Source organism: Emys orbicularis, chromosome 6 (assembly GCF_028017835.1).
Source record: "Emys orbicularis isolate rEmyOrb1 chromosome 6, rEmyOrb1.hap1, whole genome shotgun sequence".
NCBI lineage: Eukaryota > Metazoa > Chordata > Testudines > Emydidae > Emys > Emys orbicularis.
This window is the reverse complement of record NC_088688.1, coordinates 38249367-38271635: the sequence shown is the minus strand read 5'-3', so window position 1 is coordinate 38271635 and position 22269 is coordinate 38249367. Positions and strand designations below refer to the sequence as shown.

The 22269-nt window shown below is 39.0% G+C and overlaps 1 protein-coding gene across 1 annotated transcript; it reads left to right on the top strand.

Moving 5' to 3' along the window:
* The first annotated feature begins 294 nt into the window (after nt 1-294).
* Nucleotides 295-18083, top strand: ELOVL7 (ELOVL fatty acid elongase 7). Its single transcript, XM_065406713.1, has 7 exons — nt 295-358; nt 5036-5226; nt 8265-8345; nt 9150-9206; nt 12546-12651; nt 16139-16275; nt 17874-18083. Exons 1-7 carry the CDS (start codon nt 295-297, stop codon nt 18081-18083), a joined length of 846 nt encoding a protein of 281 aa, XP_065262785.1.
* The last annotated feature ends 4186 nt before the right edge of the window (nt 18084-22269 follow it).

Below are 22269 nucleotides of genomic sequence, written 5' to 3'. Positions count from 1 at the left end.
AAGGGGTGGAGTTGGGGCATGGGCGGGGGCGGGGCCGGGGCCCCGTGGAGTGTCCTCTTTTTGGACACTCAAAATATGGTAACCCTAGGTTACAAGTTGCATCAAGCAGAATATAATACAGTTATTATGCTTACTAGTCTAATTAATATTCAGTGTACTGCTGACCTTCCCTGTTATATTCTTTTCAGGGCTGCTTTTGAAAATCTTCCACCAAGAATACTCGATAGATTTAAAAAAAAGTTTTTGTTTGTGTTTTTGCAGGAGAAGTCCTAATATCCACTTATCCCAGTGAAAATGGCCTTTAGCAATTTGACATCAAAAGCTGCACTGCTTTATGATGAATGGATTAAACATGCTGGTGAGTCATTAAATCCTAATGTCCACTAACTTTAAGGCTTTTTAACAGATGTGGAGTTGTGTTAAGCATAATTTTGTATTGCTAACTTAAAATAGCATTGTCTTTCTCTAATTACACCTAAGTTGTCAAGCTAAATGTTCACATGTCTAACTGTAAAGAAAAGTAGTATAATGTCATGCAGACTTTAGAGGTGTAACTTTCGCAATTACAAAAGTTGATTTGCTAAGGATTTAAAACTTCAGACAGTGTGTGTACAGAATGGCTTTCCTAAAAAAATCTCTACTATCAGCAGAATTGCACTTTACATTTTGAAATTGTACTGGGACAGTCTAAAACTTTAATTTTATTTAATTATAAATGGAGTTACATTTTCTTAGTTAACCGATTTTAAAGTATTCTGTTACAAAGTGATGTATTTTGCTCTTCCTGGTACTAAAGTAGCAAGTGAAAGAAAATGTAAACCTTGATAATTTATCGTTGTATGTTGAAAACTCCTGTAAGTGATTCACTGCATCAAGTTCCTGTTTTGAAAGGGAGTATTCATACTCTCTCAAAGTTCAGGAATAAGTATATAAATCATTCTGTGGTTTACCGTGAATGTTTTATAGTGCTGTATATTTGCTTAGTTCCATTTCTGAACTTGTATGTGTTGAATGTCCTGGCTTTTCATAATTCTATAGCTATGGAATTAGATGCAGGCAATGGAAAATACCATGGCTGTAGAGCATATGTTGCCTTGAACTGGACAAATAAGGCGAAATCTGAACAGAAATTCACTGTAAATATGAATGGCTGAAAGATGCTGTATATCTGGGACTGGGACGAATGAGTTCAGATTAGTACCATAGCTGAAAGCTTTTTCCCCATCATCAGTGGGAATTGGGCACAGCTGGTGCCAGGGGGCAAGCTGAAAGTGAATGGAGGTGCTAGCCCAGAGGATAACTCTGATGGACCAGAGGAGGAGGATGAATCTCCAGAAGCAGATGATGAGGATGAGAACAAGAAGTTGATAAGGACAATGTAGGCAGAGCAGCTGTAAGACTACAGACCTGGAGTGGGAGAAACTTCATTTGGAGCCAGGGGTGTCATAGTGAGTTCTTCTTCAGCCTAAAAATACACCATGAAGTGAAGATGCAAATACTGCACCAAGAGAACCTAATAGCCTCGTAAACTAACATGGAAGCTTCTCATCTAACACTCTGACTTCTGCAGTGTTAAGATGGCAGCCTTATGCAGGATTTTGGGTGGGTTAGTGGAGACTTCTAATTCTCTTTTGAGTAGTAAGGTTTTAAGAGTGTATACGGTTTATCAGGTTCTGATTGTGTGTATTGAAATTTAAAACTGCTTTGTTAGGCAACAAGACAAATAAAATACTTGAATTAAAACTTGAGCCATTTAACAAGTGGTTGTATGGGTCCCAGAAGGAGATGAGAGACAGGGTCTCCATGCTAATGTTGTATGCTGCTTGTGTTAGGGTTTTGTTCTGCTGCCCATCACTGGAATAGGGGTACACTAAGGAGTTAATTGATCCCAGGAGGAGTTGCATTTAATTGAGGTGCTATTTTTGACCCATAAACACACTACAGTTGGGTTTTGGACAGATTACCTGAAAGCCACTTCTCTCCTTGAGCAGCATCATAGCAGTTAGGATCAGATAAGTACTCAAGATAACAGCTCTTCGGTTAAAATGGAATGGATCTGGTGGTAGGGCACTCTTGCTGAAGAATCCTTGACTCTGGAATTGAGTTGCTCACCCCATAGCCTGCCAGAGCTTGGATATGGTGTCTTGCATCATGATGTGATGAAGACATTTGTTCTCCCAGGCACAGGCAGAGGGATTATTGGGAAGGAGCTGATGGAGTCGGTGAAAGGGAGTGGCTTGTTGTGAGGGCGTGGCGATCCTCTTACAGTTCTGATTACTTGCCGTGTGTGTGTGTGTGTGTGGGTGTGTGTGTGTGTGTGTGTGTGTGTTTGTTTGTTTATAGTGCCTAGAGCACTTGACTAATGCTTTGTAAATGTGAGCAAATAAATTAGAGAATTGAGCAGTTCTTTTAAAACATTGCAACAGTAAGTTGAAGGACTGGATTCATGACTTCACCCCAGTAATATGACAGCAAGCCACAAAAGCAGCAGAATACTAATTCAAAAGCCATGTTGGTATTGTTCAAAAACCTAACAACCCCCCCAAAAGGTAATTGGTAAAAGCAGGGGTCCAAAACAACTAATCAGGTCACTATACTTCCCAGTGAAGAAGAAATAGTCAAGCCTTCCAGATCCCCATGATGATCCAGAATTAAAAAAGATGATGATGTCACTGTCAAAAGCTTGAATGTAGCTCCAACCGATGTCAATGAGGGAAACGGGACTTGTAATGAGCAACTTTAGACACAGTACTTAACACCTTTTGTAAGCTACATGGGGAGGGATTCACAGCATTTTCTCCATATGGATAATTTTAATGTGAATTCTCCCTGTTTACCGTGCCGACTCAACTCTGGACCTACCAATCCCTGCACAAAACCAGATATTTCTGAGAGAGGGGTGGGGACAACTTTCAGGAATTGCAAGATTTAACAGGCACTGTGTTATGGCTCTACAGGTGGTAGGTAGTGGGTCAAATCATCTGGTTAAAACTTCCAGGTTTAAAGCCATTCTCCAAACTAGTAAACCAAGTATGATTAAACACAAGAAAGGACAAAGTTCTTAAAAATAGGGGCTTTTCCCAATTTACAATTTGAAGTTCTTTAAGAATATTCACATTTTCCCAAAAGAGTTTAATGTCACTCATACGCAGCCTGGATCAGTTGCTTGCAAGACCTCTTCCTCTTTTTGCTTTTGAACTACGTTGTCTTGTGACAATGCATACTTTCCATGGAGTGGAGATTGATGCAAGGGGTGGGAGTCAGATCCAATCTAGGACATGTGTGTGAATGGATGTTGGAGGAGAGTGATGATGTGACACACACTTTTCTCAGTGTGGAAACCCTGCTTCCAAAGTTTTTGTCAAAACTTGGGCTCCAATTGACGGCATCCAATAACTGGAGTTTTCATCCCAAAGACATCCAGCAAACAACCTTGAAAGTCACTCCATAGCCAGATTAATTGGAAGCCCTGCAGACTCCCACTAACCAAAACCTTTGCTGGGAAGACTCAGTCGCACCAATAGTGGGCATCAAAAATGTCTTAGGAGGAACGCTACAAATGTCATCGTATGTGCAGCGGACCTAACTCTCAGTGCCAGATGAGTTTAAGGGGTAATTTGAGTGAAACAAACTCCATAAACCAGGGGTCGGCAACATTTGGCACGCGGCTTGCCAGGGTAAGCACCCTGGCGGGCCGGGCCAGTTTATTTACCTGCTGACGCGGCAGGTTCGGCCGATCGCGGCCCCCACTGGCCGCGGTTCGCCGTCCCGGGCCAATGGGGGCGGCGAGAAGCGGCGCAGGCGAGGGATGTGCTGGCCGCGGCTTCCCGCCGCCCCCATTGGCCCGGGACGGCGAACCGCGGCCAGTGGGGGCCGCGATCGGCCGAACCTGCCGCGTCAGCAGGTAAATAAACTGGCCCGGCCCGCTAGGGTGCTTACCCTGGCGAGCCGCGTGCCAAACGTTGCCGACCCCTGCCATAGACCAAGGGGGAGAGGGAGCGTGAACTCTCCTTACCATCTATGGATGAATAAATCTGCAAAGTATACCTGTTAATAGATTTCTGTTGGTTTTTATCATGGCGAGGGAGGAGTATGTGAAGGATGACTCTATCTGGGCAAATAGCTTTAGAATTACATATGAGTCTGTCGGGAAAGGTTTGCTTAGCCAGCATGCCCAGAATTTTCTTCAAGGTGTGGACAGAGAATTGCCTGACAGTGCATATGAGATTGGAAGTGGGGAATTAGGCAATATCCTTTAATGACTATTTGTACTATTTGTGTGTGGGACAGAACAGCCAATTGTACCTGAGGATGATGTGGTGTGCAATAAAAGCAAGCACATGTGTAACTTTAAATGTAAGATTTTTGTGCCTGGTTAGTGGTGCAATTTATAGTATACCTCTACCCCAATATAACACGACCTGATATAACACGAATTCGGATATAACGCGGTAAAGCAGCGCTCCGGGGGGCGGGGCTGCGCGCTCTGGTGGATCAAAGCAAGTTCGATATAATGTGGTTTCACCTATAACGCGGTAAGATTTTTTTGGCTCCCGAGGACAGCGTTATATCAGGGTAGAGGTGTATTAGTATAGCTGAGTATATATTAACGTTTTTCTCTACATTGCCAATAAAATGGCCTTTTTAATTTGACTTAAATGTGAAGACTTAAACTGAGAATAAATCACTGCCAGGTGATGAATGGAAAGAAACTGACCTCTGGTCTGCAGAGATTATGTGGTCAAGGGCAGCAGTGGCTTTAATCACTTACCTTGATTGGTATTCCAAAGAATCTGGCAAGGACCAATATTGGTTTATGAAGAGGCTAACAACCCTGGAGGTACTAAATCTTGTTAAAGCAAGTTATAAAAACCCAAAGCTAATAAGTGATTCTAAAACCTGAGCAGTGAAAGCAGAAACAATTTAAGAAAAGAATTTAATCAAGAATTTAACAAAAGAATATCCTCATTGTTAAGTTAATGTAGATGTAAAAAGCATTATGAAAAACCTGTGGATTTTTTTTTCTCTCTTCTAGATCCAAGAGTGGAAGGCTTCCTACTCATGTCTTCACCTGTGCCACAGACTATTATCATTGGAGCCTATATTTATTTTGTCACTTCTTTGGGACCAAAACTCATGGAAAACCGAAAACCTTTTGAACTCAGGCAGATAATGGCATTTTACAATTTTGGTGTGGTAGCCCTTTCAGTGTATATGACTTATGAAGTAAGTATTTCTTTATAATTACTTGTTTAACTTTTTTCTTCAGCTAGCTCAGCTACTATTATGTAATTTTTTTGGATACCGTAATTGTGACAATTAGCATAATTGATGAGAGAGAACCTCCCCGAGAAAAATCATTTGGCATTTTTCTTAGGACAAAGTATAGAAATTTAACAATGACTGTAAATGAAAGTTAAACACAGTCAAGAGGGTGATTGTATATTTTATATTAGACCATAATAGAACACTTTAAAACAGTGGTCCTCAAACTTTTGTACTGGTAACCCCGTTTACATAGCAAGCCTGTGAGTGTGATACCCCCCCTTTATAAATTAAAAACACTTAAAAAAATATATTTAACACCAATATAAATGCTGGAGGCAAAGCAGGGTTTGGAGTGGAGGCTGACATCTCACGACCCCCCATGTAATAACCTCGTGACCCCCGAGGGGTCCTGAACCCCCAGTTTGAGAACCCCTGCTTTAAAACCTGGAAAATATTTAGATTTTTAGTTTTTGAACTTCTTTGGGCGAGGAAGGTTAAACTAGACTGGCAGGTTGCATGCTTTGTTTATAGTCTTTTACTTTTTGTGGCTGCCACATGATAGAATAAGTTGAGATTTTCCACACCGCACAGGGAATGTTTAAGTGCAAAATCCTCTTCAATTAGTTTTTGGTTTTTAAATTGCACAATCGCACTTTTGTAATGTTGTAAATGATCCTTTTATTTACAAAATTTAGTCTAGGGTCTCAATCCATATAAAACAAGGTTTCTAGAATAATTAATAAAACCTTTCCTAGAAGAGTTCTGGGGTATTTGACTTGTGGCTCAACAAAAAGCTAGGCTTTTTAGGAGAAAAGAACATTTTTACTAGACCGTGATCAAGTGAGATGCATTGGGTTTAATGACCAAGAAAATAAATTTCTGTATGTGCATGGTGTGCACCTACAAATAATCATTTAGAGTTAACTCTTACACACTTAAAGAAATGCTAGTTTAAAGAGACTAAATTGGGACAATAAACAGTGTGGCTACTAGTACAGCAATACTACAAGCAGCTGCCTGATAGTTTTCTACAACTGGCCAGCTGAAACAACACTATTGTGGTAGCTATTTTCATCTTTGGCATACTGGTTAGGGAATTTTTCAGATATTGCTGCCAAATTGGCTGTACTTCAGTTAACCCAGTTCCCATAACCTTCATAATGTGTTAGACTGAGCTTTTGCTTTTAAAAACAGTGCTCCAAAGTCTTTACATTTGTCTTTTAAAAAAAACGGATACGTTGGCTAATAATTGTTGTGCCAAATACCATAAATGCAAAGAAGGTTGAAAAGCATGCTTTCCTTTTGCATTTCCTGCTTCCACAGATCTTGTTAGGGTTGTGCTGTTTTTAGGAGTATTAAAAAAATAAACACTTGCCTCTTTCACTTTTGACGCTAACGTGATATTTGATTTGCCTATCATTAAGCCTTTATTTAAAATGTCACAAAAGAATGCATAGATACCGTATGCCAGATATAATTAATTCTTTTCCTCATTGGCTATAAGCCATTTGTGGGTGTGTTTGGTATTCAGTTCACTTACAATGTTTGAAATTCTGTTGGTTTCAGTGTCTGCTTTGTTAAATGGGTAATCTTTTACTTATCTTATTCAAGTGATGTTTGATTGAAACTACAACTCTTCACCTACCAGGAAAACTTGGTTTCCTATTATACATACATGCATGGATAATTATGATTAATTAATGAATATTCATTCAACACAAGTGGAGTTTTTATAGTATTGGCTGGGATTCAGGGGGTGAGGAAGAGAGAAGACACAAAGTGTAATATTTACAGTGTTGCTCTTGGCTGAGTTTTAATATAATAATAGAAGGAGTATTAGATGCGACACCTGTTACATTGATACTGTACATCTGCATGTGATCTCAAGACAGCTCCCCATATCTTCTGACCGTTATAGTCTAACTTGTATCACAAAGTAAATATTTTTGACAAGAACTCGAGATACTTGTGGTACCAAATAAAAGAAGTCCAGTGCTGATTCTTCTCTAGCCTCAAACCCCTTCTGTTGGCTACAGACAACCAAACTCACTAAAACAGTTGCTGAAACAGGTTGTATGTGTATAAACTGAAGTTCAGCTGGATGTTGTAAATGGGGGGGGGAGAGGGGAACCCATGGCAGAACATTATTTACTTTGGTAAAAACTTTTTTTGGATTTTTTTTTTTTTTTTTTGGGTCCCCTATTATGGACTTTTTGCAAATAGATCTATGAAACTATGTGCAGTTCAACCTAGCATGTGAATTGGCCAAAATCATTAAGTGCATAGGGGACATCTGACAAATGTACAAATTGCAGTTCCAATTCTATGTGGACATAGTAACTTTTGGATGTTAATTCTTGTTACTAGGATTTCCTCATCATGGTGTGATATTATTTTATTACACTGTTGGCCAGTCACAAATACATGCTGAACAGGCTACATTGTAATACAAAGACTTAATTAGCTGAATTCCCTGGTCCTGCATGTACTGTATTTCCATTTGTAGAAAATCTGTGAAGAATTGAGTTACTTAACTTCTAAATAATAAAAATGTGGTTCTGTGTTAGTACTTGACTCTTTAAAAGTATCTTATGTATCAAAATGCCTGGATTCAATACCAATACTCACTTTTTTGGGGGATGGTTTATTTGTTTCAATCACCTGCTTCCCCTAGTGAGAAGAGAGACACTGATCTAATGTCTGTTCGGGGGAGCAGCTATTTCTTCTCTTGTGGCACTGAGGCTTAGGTACACTGACGTGGGTATAGTTGGGGTTCTCATCCATATTGTCAAGTTATGAGATTCAAATCTCTACAGTGCTACAGCAGCCGAGTTTAATAGTGTTGCCATCCCACATTTGAGGTAGATAACAGCTGACAAGCTGACTGACTGCACAGGCTTTTTTAATCATTATGTGATTATTAAGGTCAACTGAAATTAATGAATTTTCTCAAGTGATAAAGTAAATCTTTCCTTTCCCCCTTCTCCTTGTTACAGTTTCTTATGTCTGGTTGGGCCACAGGTTATTCATTCCGATGTGACCTTGTTGACTACTCCAGGTCACCTACAGCTCTGAGAGTAAGTAACCAAATGAAGCTAATTGTTATGCTACATTAACTTTTTATATTTTTGGAATGCTTTTAATGAAAATGCCTTGATGCATAATGAAGAGCACATAAGTGACTATAAAGGGTGATGAAAGGGATGTTGGAGGCAACATGTGCTAGCAGGGTGGATTGATCTAAATCAGTGACTCAAATCACCAAGTGGAAACCTTGATTTAAATCTTCAATATTAATCAACTTTTCTATTTGTTCTTCAGTTCTTTTCTAAAGAAAGGTACATTTTCATTGCTTCATATAGCCCTTCAAACGTTGATTTACAACTAAATAGATAGAACCTTTATGCTAGATTTGGTATATCTTTTTCTACCTAGGAGTACATATGTTTGTAAACCAAACAAGCCCTTAATACAATACGTGATATATTGTGCTATATTTATAAAGCTTGACCTCAAAATCAAATGTTTTCCCCCAGATTGTTTCTTTTTATGGAAAAGCAGCTTTTAACTCAAAGGTTTTGATAGAGACTCATGGATTCAGCGTATTTATTTTTTATTCAAATGTTTTAAGAAATTATATAAAGTGTAGACTTGACATATCTTATGTGATATTCAGATTTCATTAAAATGGTTTATTTTTTTTAAAAAAAATTAAATAATTTATCCAGTGTTTGCTTATTTAGTTCAACATTTTAAAGTTCCCTGAGGCTGAAAAGGCATTTGTTTTGCTTCCTTGTTTTTAAAGAAAACCAACAAAAATTATACTGATGTTCTAATGACTTCAGTAGACTTGACCCTGTGTATTTTTTGGATTTTTTTAGATGGTTCGGACTTGTTGGCTGTACTACTTCTCCAAATTCATTGAATTATTAGACACTGTAAGTATGTAGTGACACAACCTGGTAAATACTGTGATCTCCATAGAGAAAAAAGGACATTGGAGTTTATAGCAGTTGGATCGTACAGTAGCTGTACTCTGTTTGCTCACTAATCAGACCTCATATATTCAATCAACAGAATCTGTTAGTAAAGAATAACAGTGAGAGTGGAGAAACATTTCAGGCATTTCTGTACCATAAACTTTTAAGCCTATCTCCTCATTAGTTACAATGGGAAGTCTCTAAAAATGATAGCATGGTATGGCTCTTTTAAACTGTCCTGGGAAGTACTCCGTTAGGGTAGATGGGCTGGAAACAAGAGCTGGTTATGCTTTAAGTCTTCCTCCACTTCCTCCCCAACAACTTTCCCTCACGTTTCGCAAACATTGGCAGTTGGGGGTCTGGCACAGCCAACTGTACCCACCTGCCTCAATTTAAAGTACCCATCCTGGCAGTCATGTGTAGTAACACAATGTTAACCTGACACTCTGGACTGTTTCTAAGGCCCAACTAACTAGAGCTCAGATCTCCTGTTGGAGGGACCAGGAATGCTGGAAATGGAAGTTGAGTGACCTCCCTCTCTTCTCTATCTACTGACTGGTGATCTTGAATTAGTCCTGGACCTGAAAAGTTATTTTCTTCATCTGAATCCTTCTAGTTGTATACTTGCCCTTGTGCCTTCTCGTTTATTTAGGTATCTATATCTTCGCTTCTTTTTAGTTTGATTGTGAAAGTTTAATTGCTTGAAACTTTGGCAACATACTAATGTGTTACTATTGTGCTGCTTACTTTACTATTTCTAGCCTTATGAAAACAGTCTTGTATGTATGTTTTCTCTGTCACATCTGACCACTCTATTCTCCTCTTTCTGGGTGCCATCTTCTACCTGCTCTTGCCATCCGACTCTACTTTCTTTCTTTCTTTCTTTCTTTCTTTCTTTCTTTCTTTCTTTCTTTCTTTCTTTCTTTCTTTCTTTCTTTCTTTCTTTCTTTCTTTCTTTCTTTCTTTCTTTCTTTCTTTCTTTCTTTCTTCATTCATTCCCATCTATTGTATTCTACTTTTAGAATGTTTTTGCCCTTTGCTCCCTTAACAGTTTTCCTTGGCAGATTGATGGACATTTACTATGGCAGCACTATGTCCATAGAGAATATCCACATTCAACCCTCTCAATATTATCCCACCTTCCTTTTCACATCTTTGGGCAGTTATTGTCTCTGCAGTGCTCTTAACATGTCAAGTGCTAGATAGTCTGTCTTTGAATCAGAACCATTGTGTAACTAATCTTTTCTGCCTTCTGTGTACCTCTTCTGTGCCTTAAAGTCAGATCTTTAAAAAATCCTGTCTTTTCATTTGCCTCCGATACTCTTCTCAACTTGTTATACTCAGAACTTCAAGAGGTCTAAAATACTCTGGCTGGACAGTTCAGTCCTAGAATTGGGGCCATCTTTCCTGCATCCTCCATTACTTTCACTGGCTTCATAGCCATCCCTGAATGTATTAAAAGTGCCTTTCTGGCTTTCAGGACTCTGTGGATTTATTTCATTCAACCCTCTGATTTCATATCCACCTCTTCATCCTGCACACTCTCATTCTCCGGTCTTCGCCTCTTAAGTTACTTCTCAGTAATTGGCCACCATAAAATGGGTGTCACTTTCATTTAGATTGCTGCATCTGGAATTGACTTCCTCACTAAATATGTTGAAAACCACACTTCTCTTGCTTTCAATTCTTTCTAAACCTTGCCTACGTGCTTCACATCAGTTCAATTTTGACTTAATGTTTTAGTCATAGATCTCAAGAGCTTTAAAAAGGTGAAGTACCATTATAACCCTTATACATATCAGAAATTGAAGCATGGAGGGGTACCCGGGCCTGATTTTCCAGACCCTCACTACAATGACGAAACACTGAACCAGTATGAATATTTTTTTTTGCAATATCTTATATAGACAGTTTTGTAATACAGTAACTCCTCACTTAATGTTATAGTTATGTTCCTGAAAAATGCGAATTTAAGTGAAACTATGTTAAGCAAATCCAATTTCCCCATAAGAATTAATGTAAATAGGGGGTGCTAGGTTCCAGGGAAACTTTTTTTTTTTTTTTTTTGCCAGACAAAAGGCATTTTAAACCATTTTAAACAAGCAATTTAATACAGGTACTGTATAAGTTTTAAACTATTTTAAAGGAACAATTTAATACTACAATCATCACTGCTGAGTATGAAGCTTGGTTGAGGTGGTGGAGTCAGAGAGTGGAAGAGGATGGATTGTCCGGCTGCTCCTCTTGCTGTTCTTGCAAGCACAGGCACTGACTTTGCCGGGAGCAGGAGGCTCAACCCTCAGCCCATCCACTCCACCCCTTCCCCCAAGCTCCCACCCTGGACCCGCCTCTTCTCTCCTCCCACCTCCTCCCCCTTTACTTCGCACATTACATCCTTGCTCCTCCCCCCCCTCCCTCCTCTCATTTCTGAACGCTGCAAGCCAGCTTGCCAGCTGATTGTCGCAGGCAGGAGGCAGGGGAGGGAGGGGGGAGGCGCACCGAGTCCTCGCTCCTGCCTGGGGCAATCAGCTGGCTTGCAGCGTTTAGGAGGCAGGAGGGAGGTGGGAGAAGCTAGGACTTGGCGCGCAAGGCTCCCCCCCCCTCCCCCGCATGCCTCCTGCTCGGGGCAATCAGCTGGCTTGCGGTGTTCAGGAGGCAAGGGAGGGAGGGAGAACCTGCGTGCCGAGTCCTCACTCCTCCCCCCTCCCTCCTGCCTCCTAAATGCCACAAGCCAGCTGATTGCCGCGGGCAGGAGGTGCGGGGAGGAGGGGGAAGGCACTGATCTGCGGGGTCTGCCGGGGGTGGGGGGTGGGAGGCGTGCGGGGGTGGGGAGGGGAATATCGTAGGGAGGCTGCCAGCTGTGGAGAAAGCAGGCAGCCAAACAACGTAATAGTGGAGCATTGCACAACTTTAAATGAGCGTGTTTCTTAATTGTTTAGCAACGTAACAACGTTAACCGGGACGACTTTAAGTGTGGAGTTACTGTACTGTGGATGAAGAGTCCTAGAAGGAGAGGTGGTTGTGGTCTAGTGGCTTGAGCATGGAGCTAGGAGTTGAGACATCTGAACTGATCAGAAATGCTGATCTTCTGCAGCATTATTTGTAATAGAAGTTTAGATTATTCAGTGCCTTTGAAAATCAGCCCCTCAGTCTGTCACTCAATTTCCACATACATAAAATGAGCATAAGTGCAAAGAATTTTAATGTACTGTGTTGAGCAACCTACGTCTGTGCGTACAACTGCAAACTACTTTTACGTGTTACTTTTCTAATCTCTTATTCTTAAAACTATTTCAGATCTTTTTTGTTCTGCGAAAGAAAGAGGGCCAAATTACATTCCTGCATGTCTTGCATCACTCAATCATGCCGTGGACCTGGTGGTTCGGAGTCAAATTTGCTGCAGGTAGTCAAGAGAGCTAAAATTATGCTATATGTGTCGTAGTAAAACCTCCATACTCTATAAATGAAAAACATGTTCAAATGGACACTGTCAATTAAAAAAAAAAATTACTTGGTCATAATTTGTATCTACTAGAGTTACAAGCAATGCCCAATGATTACTGTACCTGAACTAGATTATAAGGGAGGGAGAAATCTTCCAGTTGGCTCATTTGACAACACATTGTGTATAGTCATTTCCCCCTGTTGCTGGGGGTGGAGGTGGGGGGCAGCTAGGGGCAGAAGGGGTGGCATACCAATGGGGAGGTTGTGGTTTGTAAAACCCAGCGGGGGAATTATGGGGCAGGTACTTTATTATTGAAACTATTTAAAAAAATAATTGAGTAGATTTCATGTTGACATTGTCCCTTGGAACACACAAATCTAATCAGAGGGGAGAGTGTTTTCTCATCATTCTTTCTCTCTATAGCCTTAATTTTATTTAGAAATTATTCTAGTTTTTGTTGCAACTATTTCTGACTGGCCTTTGGGAGCAGAACTGTAGCCAAAGATAAGGCTGTAACTTTTCCAGAGCTAGTTAGATACAGTGATATCTGTTTGTGGAGGGCCAGCAACTTAAAAGATTTGGAAATTCAGCCAGATAGCATCCAAATGTTTGGGAACTGGGAAAACCACCTGCTGTTTTTCCCTCACACTCGGTCTTTATACTCTCTTGTTACCCTAACCTTATAAATCCGTCCGCTCGCCTCAACAGTCTCTCCACAGAGCAGAAATGACAAAAATCCAGCGATCCTTGCATCAGAAACTTGTAGAATACATGGTCTTTCTAACCTGGGGCTTTACAGTGTAACAGACTTAAGGCTGCATCTTGAGCTAGAAGCATGATTCTCCAGCTCACATACGTATACCTGCAGTAGCTTGATGAGCGCTAGTGCACATATAAATAGTAACCTTACTATGGCCAGACATGCAGTGTCGGGCATGGCTTGCCATGAAGAGTATAAGCATCCTGAAAATAGTAGGTACATACTAGCTAAGTTGTGCTGCTGCCCATTGTACCACAGTGATGCTACTATTTATACTCATGCCAGCTCTCATCAAGCTACTGCAAATGTGTACGTGAGCTGGGGAATCATAGCCCTTGCTTGTAGTATAGACATAGCCTAAAAAGAGCATACAGCTTGAAACCTGCAGAGAGAATGCAAGCCCGTTGGAACCCCTGGTGGGGGATTTTATTCCTAGGGGTGGTGTGTCTGGAAGGGGTTACTAGTTGAAAAATCAGTGGAGACAACAGAAGTACTTGTCTGGGCATAGTTTCCTTTTCTGTAACATTTCACCCATCTTCCTTGACATTGTTTTTTTCCACAGCTTTGATGCTTAATTGAAGGAGAGAACCTTTGCCTACCTAATCCCTCCTGTGTATATTAGTTGCATGCATACAAAAATATGTCCTGAAAGAGGTACAAAAGCTTTGCGTGGATTCCATGGAAAGTTGTCTAATGTGCAGTTAGCTAATGAAGGACACTGCTATATTTTCACTGTGTTTGAGTCCAATTTCTAATATATAAAGAAACTCTCATGTTTTGAACTGCATCCTTTTCCCCAAATCAGTGGTACTGTAGTACTAAAATTGGAGTTACCTTCCTCCGTTTACAAATCAGACCATTTTAGATCTGTTAATATAAAACACATTAATCTGGTATGCCCTGCACTTAACAGTACCCCCCCCAAAAAAGATTACATTACCCATACTGGCTGGACTTCAGAATGGTATACCAGCTGTGCACTTGTTCCATGACAAGGCATCTCAGACTTAAATCTCCTATGTGGTAATCTGGCAAATGCTTTCCACAAAGCGTGAGAGATCCATTTTGACTTGTCAGTAATATTCCCTTATGTAATCTTTGGAATATTGTTTCTTTCTCAAAGCTTTATTGCCTATCTTTTAAACTAATCTTTCCAAATGTTCTCTTTGATGCCTTAAAATAATTTCCAAGAATTTCAGTACAACTGATGTTTATCTTGTATTTCATTTCCTAGTTGTTTCTTTCCTTTAAATAATAGCATTATGCTGTCTACTGCCCAGCCCTCTGACCTTGTTCTTAGTCCAAATCATCCAAATGATTTTTTGACGAGATGAGGATCTTCTCCTTCTTATGACCTGACAAAGCGAATTGAAAACCATTTTTATGCAGTGCAGCGACTTTCTTCTGTAACAGTATTTTTGTAATGTTGCCTTGGTAGCTTTTTTCTAATGTACGGTAACTCATTTTGAGGCTTCTTCCATGAATTTTCACTATGCAGCCTAAAAAAGTAAATCAATTTAGTCTCAGAAAAGCAGTCAAATTGTTTGGGAATATGTGACCTAGAAACACAACATTTCAGAGAGAATTTTCAATTAAAACTGATGATGGTCATCTGTGTAGGGGGAAAGCTCCACTAACTTCTCTAATCATTAATAAAGGAAACATTTATTTTTAAAATTAGGGCTAGTTGAAACTGTTTTTGATACATAATTGGGCTTTCAACCAAATTATTTTTTTGCTAAAAGTTTTTTCATGGATTTCTCACCTGGAAATGTAGAATGTTTTGTATTTGAATTTCCACCAAATAATCAAAATGCTTTTCTCTCAGTCTCTCTATAAACCATTTTTTGACCAGCTATATTTAAAACTCAATTCACTTCTTAAATATTACTACTATGGCCAAGATAATTTAACCCTTTTGGAAACTGAGCAGGAGAGAGGGTTCTGGAGAAGGAAATATCTGCATGGATCCCCTCAATGACGAGTTCCTTCATTATCATTCCATTTAATGGGTTTGGTCCCAAACTTGAGGGTTGCATGGGCAGCTGAGGTCACATATCTTGAGGTCCCACACCTCTGCCCCTTGGGTCTTCCCTGGTCCTGGGAACATGGATCCTCTGGAGCTGTCCCCAGAGAGTGACTCAAAAGAATAGAGAGTAGAGCCTTGAGCTGTAGTACCTTTACTGGGAACCTCTATAGAGCTAGGATTGCTATATGGTTTCAGCCCCTGGACTTATGAAAAGCCAATCAAGGGATCTAGAAAAGAGGTAGAGCAGGAGGGGTGATGTCGCAGAGGTGTTTGAGCCCCCTTCATGTAACACACTAACAAAAAACTTATTTGCATTCAGTTAGACTAATTACACTTTTATTACAGCTTTGGAAAATTGACTTACCCTAGTAAAATGCTGCAATGTTTGTATTGGCTAAAATAGTTACATAAGCATTTGCTGAGAAGAAAGGAAACTGCTGAAATCTTTCAGAGTTGGTGACTACAGAGCTTAACTTGAATCTTTGTGTTTTATGTGCTAGTGAAAGTCTGAGACCCCTCCACACAGAGCCTCATGCTTTTATCTAGTTTTCTACTTAACTAACACAAGGCAAAAACCTTGCTTGGTAGCTAGACACAGGATTGTTTTTTTAGGATTGCTGGTGTAACAATCTTGGACTATTTTTATTGTTCTACAGGTGGGTTAGGAACATTCCATGCTCTGTTAAACTGTGTTGTGCACGTCATCATGTACAGCTACTATGGACTCTGTTCACTGGGACCAGCCTATTATAAATACTTGTGGTGGAAAAAACACATGACATCTATACAGCTTGTGAGTATTGTGTCTGAGCCAGACTTTTTGCAGTCAGTCAAGTTGTATGTGAGTGAGTTCTTAATGTCACTTCTATGAACGTGGTTAAGAATTATTTTTACAATGGCACAAAAGAGTTTTACCTTCACTTTTCAACTGAGTTCAGCAGAAATCCTGAGACCAGTCAACTGTGTAAATAAAATCTGTTGACCTGATTTCCGGAGGTTCTGAGAACCCACAGTTATCTTTGAAGTCAGTGGGAGTTGTAGGTACTCAGTGTATTTAATTGCTTTGCACTCTAAGTGTATTGATAAAGAACTATTTGTCCATTTAAGAACTGTTGGAGTATGAACTCTCACTAGGAACAAAGTGTGTTGTTGTTTTTTGTTTTTTGTTTTTAAAGAAATTTGCAAAACAATATTAAATAGGCTAACAATTTACATTTTTTTAAAAAGGAAGGTTACAAGGACTATTTCTTAGGATTTATCTTCCTTTAAAGTAAGGTAAACATTTGGGTCTACAGAAGTTGATGATATCTCTTTAATTTGGATTTGGCCTTATTAAGAAATAACTGAATTGTCTGAAGCATTTTTATCATAGCTATTGTAATTGAGCATTACGATTTTCATCTGACAATCTTTCTTAAAAAACCCTTCTAAATTCTGTGCCTCAATATTGTGTGGCCCTGAGTTCTCCAAATAAATCATAGTGTGGAAAGGGGAAACAAAAGAAACTTTTTTTTTTTTTTTTACCATTATCAACTTGATTACCTTTTAAATTTCTTTGGCTGCCATTTTGTTCTTGCACTAAACAAGAGTACCCCTGTGACCTTCTGTTCCATTTTATATGCTTTAGACATGCTACCATTTTTGTTTCCTCTTTAAACTAATCAGATGTAATCCCTAACTATTAAAATCTTCTATAGGAAGAGAAGTTTGTTTATGCCTCTGCTCAATGGCCTAATACTTCTAGTTTACCACATTATTATGCAAGTAGTCAATGGGACTAGTCAACTTTAAGGGGTGGCAAAATCAATCCCTCTGAGAATGTGCCACCTTGAAAATAGCTCCAGCCAGGCCTTTCCTTCTGACTGGTAGGAAGAGTTCCTTCCCTGGTCTCCCTGATATAGATCTGCTCCCCTATCCTTGTACCATGATGATGTTTATAACTTTAAAACAAAAAAAAGTTACTTCATAAAAAAAAAACACCTCTCCCTGGCCAAGTAGGAGAGTGGAGTTTTGCAGGACTACACAAATTCTATTTCTCATCAACCTTCTCTTTTTGTGTGTGCGCACGTTATGCTGACAGCTATTTAAACTTCTCTCTAGTATATCTTTATTGGATATTAGGAAAAACGTTTTCACTAGGAGGGTGGTGAAGCACTGGAATGGGTTACCTAGGGAGGTGGTGGAATCTCCTTCCTTAGAGGTTTTTAAGGTCAGGCTTGACAAAGCCCTGGCTGGGATGATTTAGTTGGGAATTGGTCCTGCTTTGAGCAGGGGGTTGGACTAGATGACCTCCTGAGGTCCCTTCCAACCCTGATATTCTGTGATCTTTTTACATTTTTAAAAAATCATAATGCATAACTGAGCATATTTTTCCTTGTCTGTTTCCTCCAGGTTCAATTTCTTATGGTTACAGTTCACATAGGACAAATCTACTTTATGGATGATTGTCCATACCAGTATCCAGTTTTTATATTCATTATTTGGCTCTATGGCTCTATGTTTTTACTCCTGTTTCTCCACTTCTGGTATCATGCTTACACCAGAGGGCAGAGACCACCAAAGACTATGAAAAACGGAATCAGCAAAAGCAAAGATCACTGAAGCCATGTCTCATCTATATAAATGTGTACATCTCAGACCAGTAACTTGTACTACTTGACAATCAAGATATTTAGGTGCGCACTACACTGTGTACATTTTACATGTTTTTCCAAAACAGAGCTTGTATTTTTACAATAAGTTATTTGGGTTTCTGATGTTGCGGGGTGGGGGGAGGGGTAATTTTCTGATTAAAGATTTGCAGGTTTTCAGTGACTTGCTGCACATATCTAGAGAAATTTTCTCTTTTTGCCTAGAAGAAATGAATATTTAATTGCATTCTTACAGGTGAGATGCATATAAATAAAAAGATCTTCTTTAAGAAAATGTGTATGATAAGTACAGAATACTTTGAGCACTAAGAAAAGGTATAAAGAGCATTCATTTTAACTGATATCATAAGCTGTTGAAACTGTAGTTTAATTTTATTGAAATAACCATGAAAAATCATTGTTACATGCATAATTTATAGAGACTAAAACACATTGTTAATATAGTTAATACCTGTAAACATTCATATTTTTTGTACAAACTGTACCATATTAAAGAATGTAAGTTAAATAAAACCTTGGCAGATTAGTGTGTTTTTTAAAAAAAAAAGATAGATTTTTGGATTATAAAGTCTTTTACTAAAATGATTTAAGTTAATGAACTTTTTAAAATGTTTGTTTTTACTTAATTGAACATAAAAACTCTTTTGATTTAACATACAGTCAAAAAAAAAGTGATTGATTCATTGAAGTAGAATAACAATCTTACCTCATACTATTCAAAATTGTCTGTAGCTGTATTTTGATATCAGCAAACAGGAATGTTTACTGGAAAAAATATCATGCAATTCAACAGCCAAAACCGTATTACATTTTTAGAATAGGTTTTGTGTAAAATACAAATGGCAGTTTCATTACTTTATTTTGCTGTATTCTTTCTCCTTTCCACTGCCTGTGGAAATGAATGGTGCCTAATGAGAAATTGTTTTGTAAAATTCATGGCTAAGTTTCTCTGTTAATAGCAGAAGTGCCTCGTTTTTGCCTCGAGGTACTAAATGAACTGTTCAAAGAGATTGCAGACTACACAGATTTATGGAGACGGAGAAGGGGCAGATGATTGTGTACTAGTTAACTCCAAACTATGCAGAATGAACTGATAAGGGACTGGTCAAAGGGACATGTCAGCTGGCTTAGTAGCAATTTATAGGACCTAGAGCTATATGCAGATAGTGTCCCTCTACTTCTGTGAGATGGTCAAGGGATGACTATTATGCAGAACTAAGCTAAATTATATTCTGCCTTGAGATGCACACCATACAGCATTGATTGATTTTGTTTTTGTGACAACTCTCACTAGTGATGGGCTGAAATCTATCTTGTACTCTGCTCTGATCTGCTGGAGTTGTGATGTTCTCTAAAATGTGTCTTCTGACCCACCTGTTTGTATTAGTGGTTGAAGAACTCCAAAAAGGCATGTTTTGTTGTTATATGTACAGGATTACCAGAATAGTGTTGCAAGTGACTTCTTATAAAATAACATATCTGAGTCTTCCTTATTGAACAAATAAACATAGATTTGATTCTTGTTTTTCTGCCTTGTTAAATGTTAAAGTGGTATATGGGGACTTAGTTGCTACTTGAAGACTATTAGACATATATTTCTAATACTGTTTTCTTGTAACAAAATAGATCACAATGCTGCAATGCTTAGTTTGAATTTCTTTATTAATTTTATCTTAATCTGTGTAAAGGACTGAATACCCCCAATGAGTTGTTTTTTAATAACATGATGAAAAAACTCCATCGAAGTTGTTTTGAAATACTGTAATAAGATATTAAAGAACTAAGATTTATACCTATCTTCCAGAATGTAATTATTAATCTCTTAAATGAGTGTTTTATAACTCGTATTTCCAAACTTGCTGGGTGAGTGAAGTTTGATTTACTGTTTTGGTGGATTTTTTTTTTTTTTTTAGATGAATTGGCAAACAAATCTTGGAGAAGACCAAGATACACACTTGTGCTAGCACTGCCCATCTTTCTATGAGAGTAATGTATGTACAGTCACTATTTACATGGAATACTAGGTTTCCAAAAATTACTCCTCATGCCTGGTAATTTCTAGAAAACATTTTCGGGAGGTGATGGAGGTGGGGAAAGGGAAATAAAGCTACGTTTTCCTTCTGTGTAGGTGTGCTGAGGAGAGGCTGCTACTGCTTAGTTTTCTTACTGTAAAAGCACTGCTGTTCTAACAGACCCCTGAAGAGCAAACATTCCCTACTTCAGTAATTCCTTATTCACATACTGGATTATTTTTCCACATCTTATGTGGCCAGGCCAGACTTTGTAGTCAGCCCTCTTTGCCCCATGAAGCCTTATTTAACCAGCAAACAAAAGAATAGGTAGACATCCAGAAACAGGTCAGCAACACTCTTTTCTTAAAGGTGAGTAGTGATGTATAGAATTGTTTTATCTCCATCATAGTATACACGCCTGACTCACCCCCAGGCAAGAGAAGGAGCAACTTTAGTTTCCCAAGTCCTTTGACCTACTTCTCTCCACCTCAAGGTTGTTGAAAGTAAACATCTGAGTTGGTAACAGTTGAGGGGGAACTTATCCTTTCAGAGGGGTGGTCCTGATTCATCCTGTAGGGTTTGTATGCATGTGTAGTATGTTGTAATAGTTTAAGTACCTCCAAATTATTCTCAAATTCACTACCTTGCACAAAACCCTTTGGCCACTCAAAACCACAGAGCCTAATGTAGCACTTTTAGTCACTCCTCTTTAATAACTAGAGGCTTCTCCCTAAGGCCAATACATTTTTGTATAAAATGAATCCGTTTGTCTCTGTGCCCAAACCATGCTTGGAAAAACTCAGACCCACTCTCTCTTATGTTTTAGGTCAGAATAAGTGGGTAGAGAAAATGGAACAATCCGTATGAATGGGTGTCTACGGATACTGAGGGAAATTGGTTTGAGTCTCGTTTCAGAGGTTTAGCTGAGGTATTAGAGCCCTCTGCTGGATGAAACTCTAACTTTAGGAGTTTCCTGAAAACTCAGTGCTCACTGTCTGTATTACATAGTGTACATGACACCTTCACTTTATAAAATAGTGGCTAAAATCAGTTCACAAAGCAGGATTAATGTTTTATTGGGAAGGGCGCTTTCGAGACATATGAAGATCAAGCTCCGATGCTGAAGCGTTTACAAACTTATCTAGATAACATCCAAATAGGGAAGTGAGAGAGAGAGAACAAGTAAAACAATACTGTTCATTAGTGAAGCTAAGCAAGGCAAGTTTTAGGGTTTATTGGCCTCCTGGAAGAAAGGTGTTACTGAGAGCAATTTAGAAGAGAGGGTGAAGGCATAGAGGGCAGTAAATTAGGCCTAGTTTAAATATGACTCAGACAATGGGGAGAAAATCATTGAAAGGAGTTTGAATGGCTGGTGAGGGGAAATTATTTTGGACAGCTCTGGGGTAGAAAGGTGGATGTCTGGGATGCCAGAGCTGGCTACTTGTAATAGAAGTGTTAGGAAAAAGTGACCAAGAAAAATATTTGATTGAAAAGATGGGCGGGGGAGAAATCAGCAAGAATTTGTAGATGCCATGTTATCCTTAAACAATCAGTTTCCCATTGCCAAGATTATCAGATGTAGCAAACTTTTCACAAGACTGAAAATTCTCTAATATAGAGTGCAGCAGCGGTAGCTCAAAAGTGGCTCTAGGGTGTGTGCACCCATTAATTTTCTTAAAGTAGCAGCAGAGAATTTTAATGTATCATTAAGAAAAAAGTTACTACTCTTCTGGCTGGGAAAACAAACAAAAAAGCCCCCGCAGGCACTAGTCTATAAGTCATTCCCTTGTGAGAGCCAAATTCAATTTTAAATTTTGGTCCGTAAGCCATGCCTATAACATTAGAGCCATATACTACCCTTTCTTCACAGACATATACTGCTGTTACCAATGAGATTTGGACATGTACTACTTGAAGGTACAAATATTGTAGTAACTAAAATGTCAGTAAAATTTCCTGTTTGTCAGCATTACTGAGTGAGGAAAAATAGTATCAAGGAGCACTCCTGTATAAATATTTAAGTAGTCATTGTGTCAGAGAGAATAACTCCTGGCAGAAGGTGATACAGGCCAGGTCCAGTCCCCCTAGTCCAGTGACTCGATTTAGTTATACACATGGGAACAG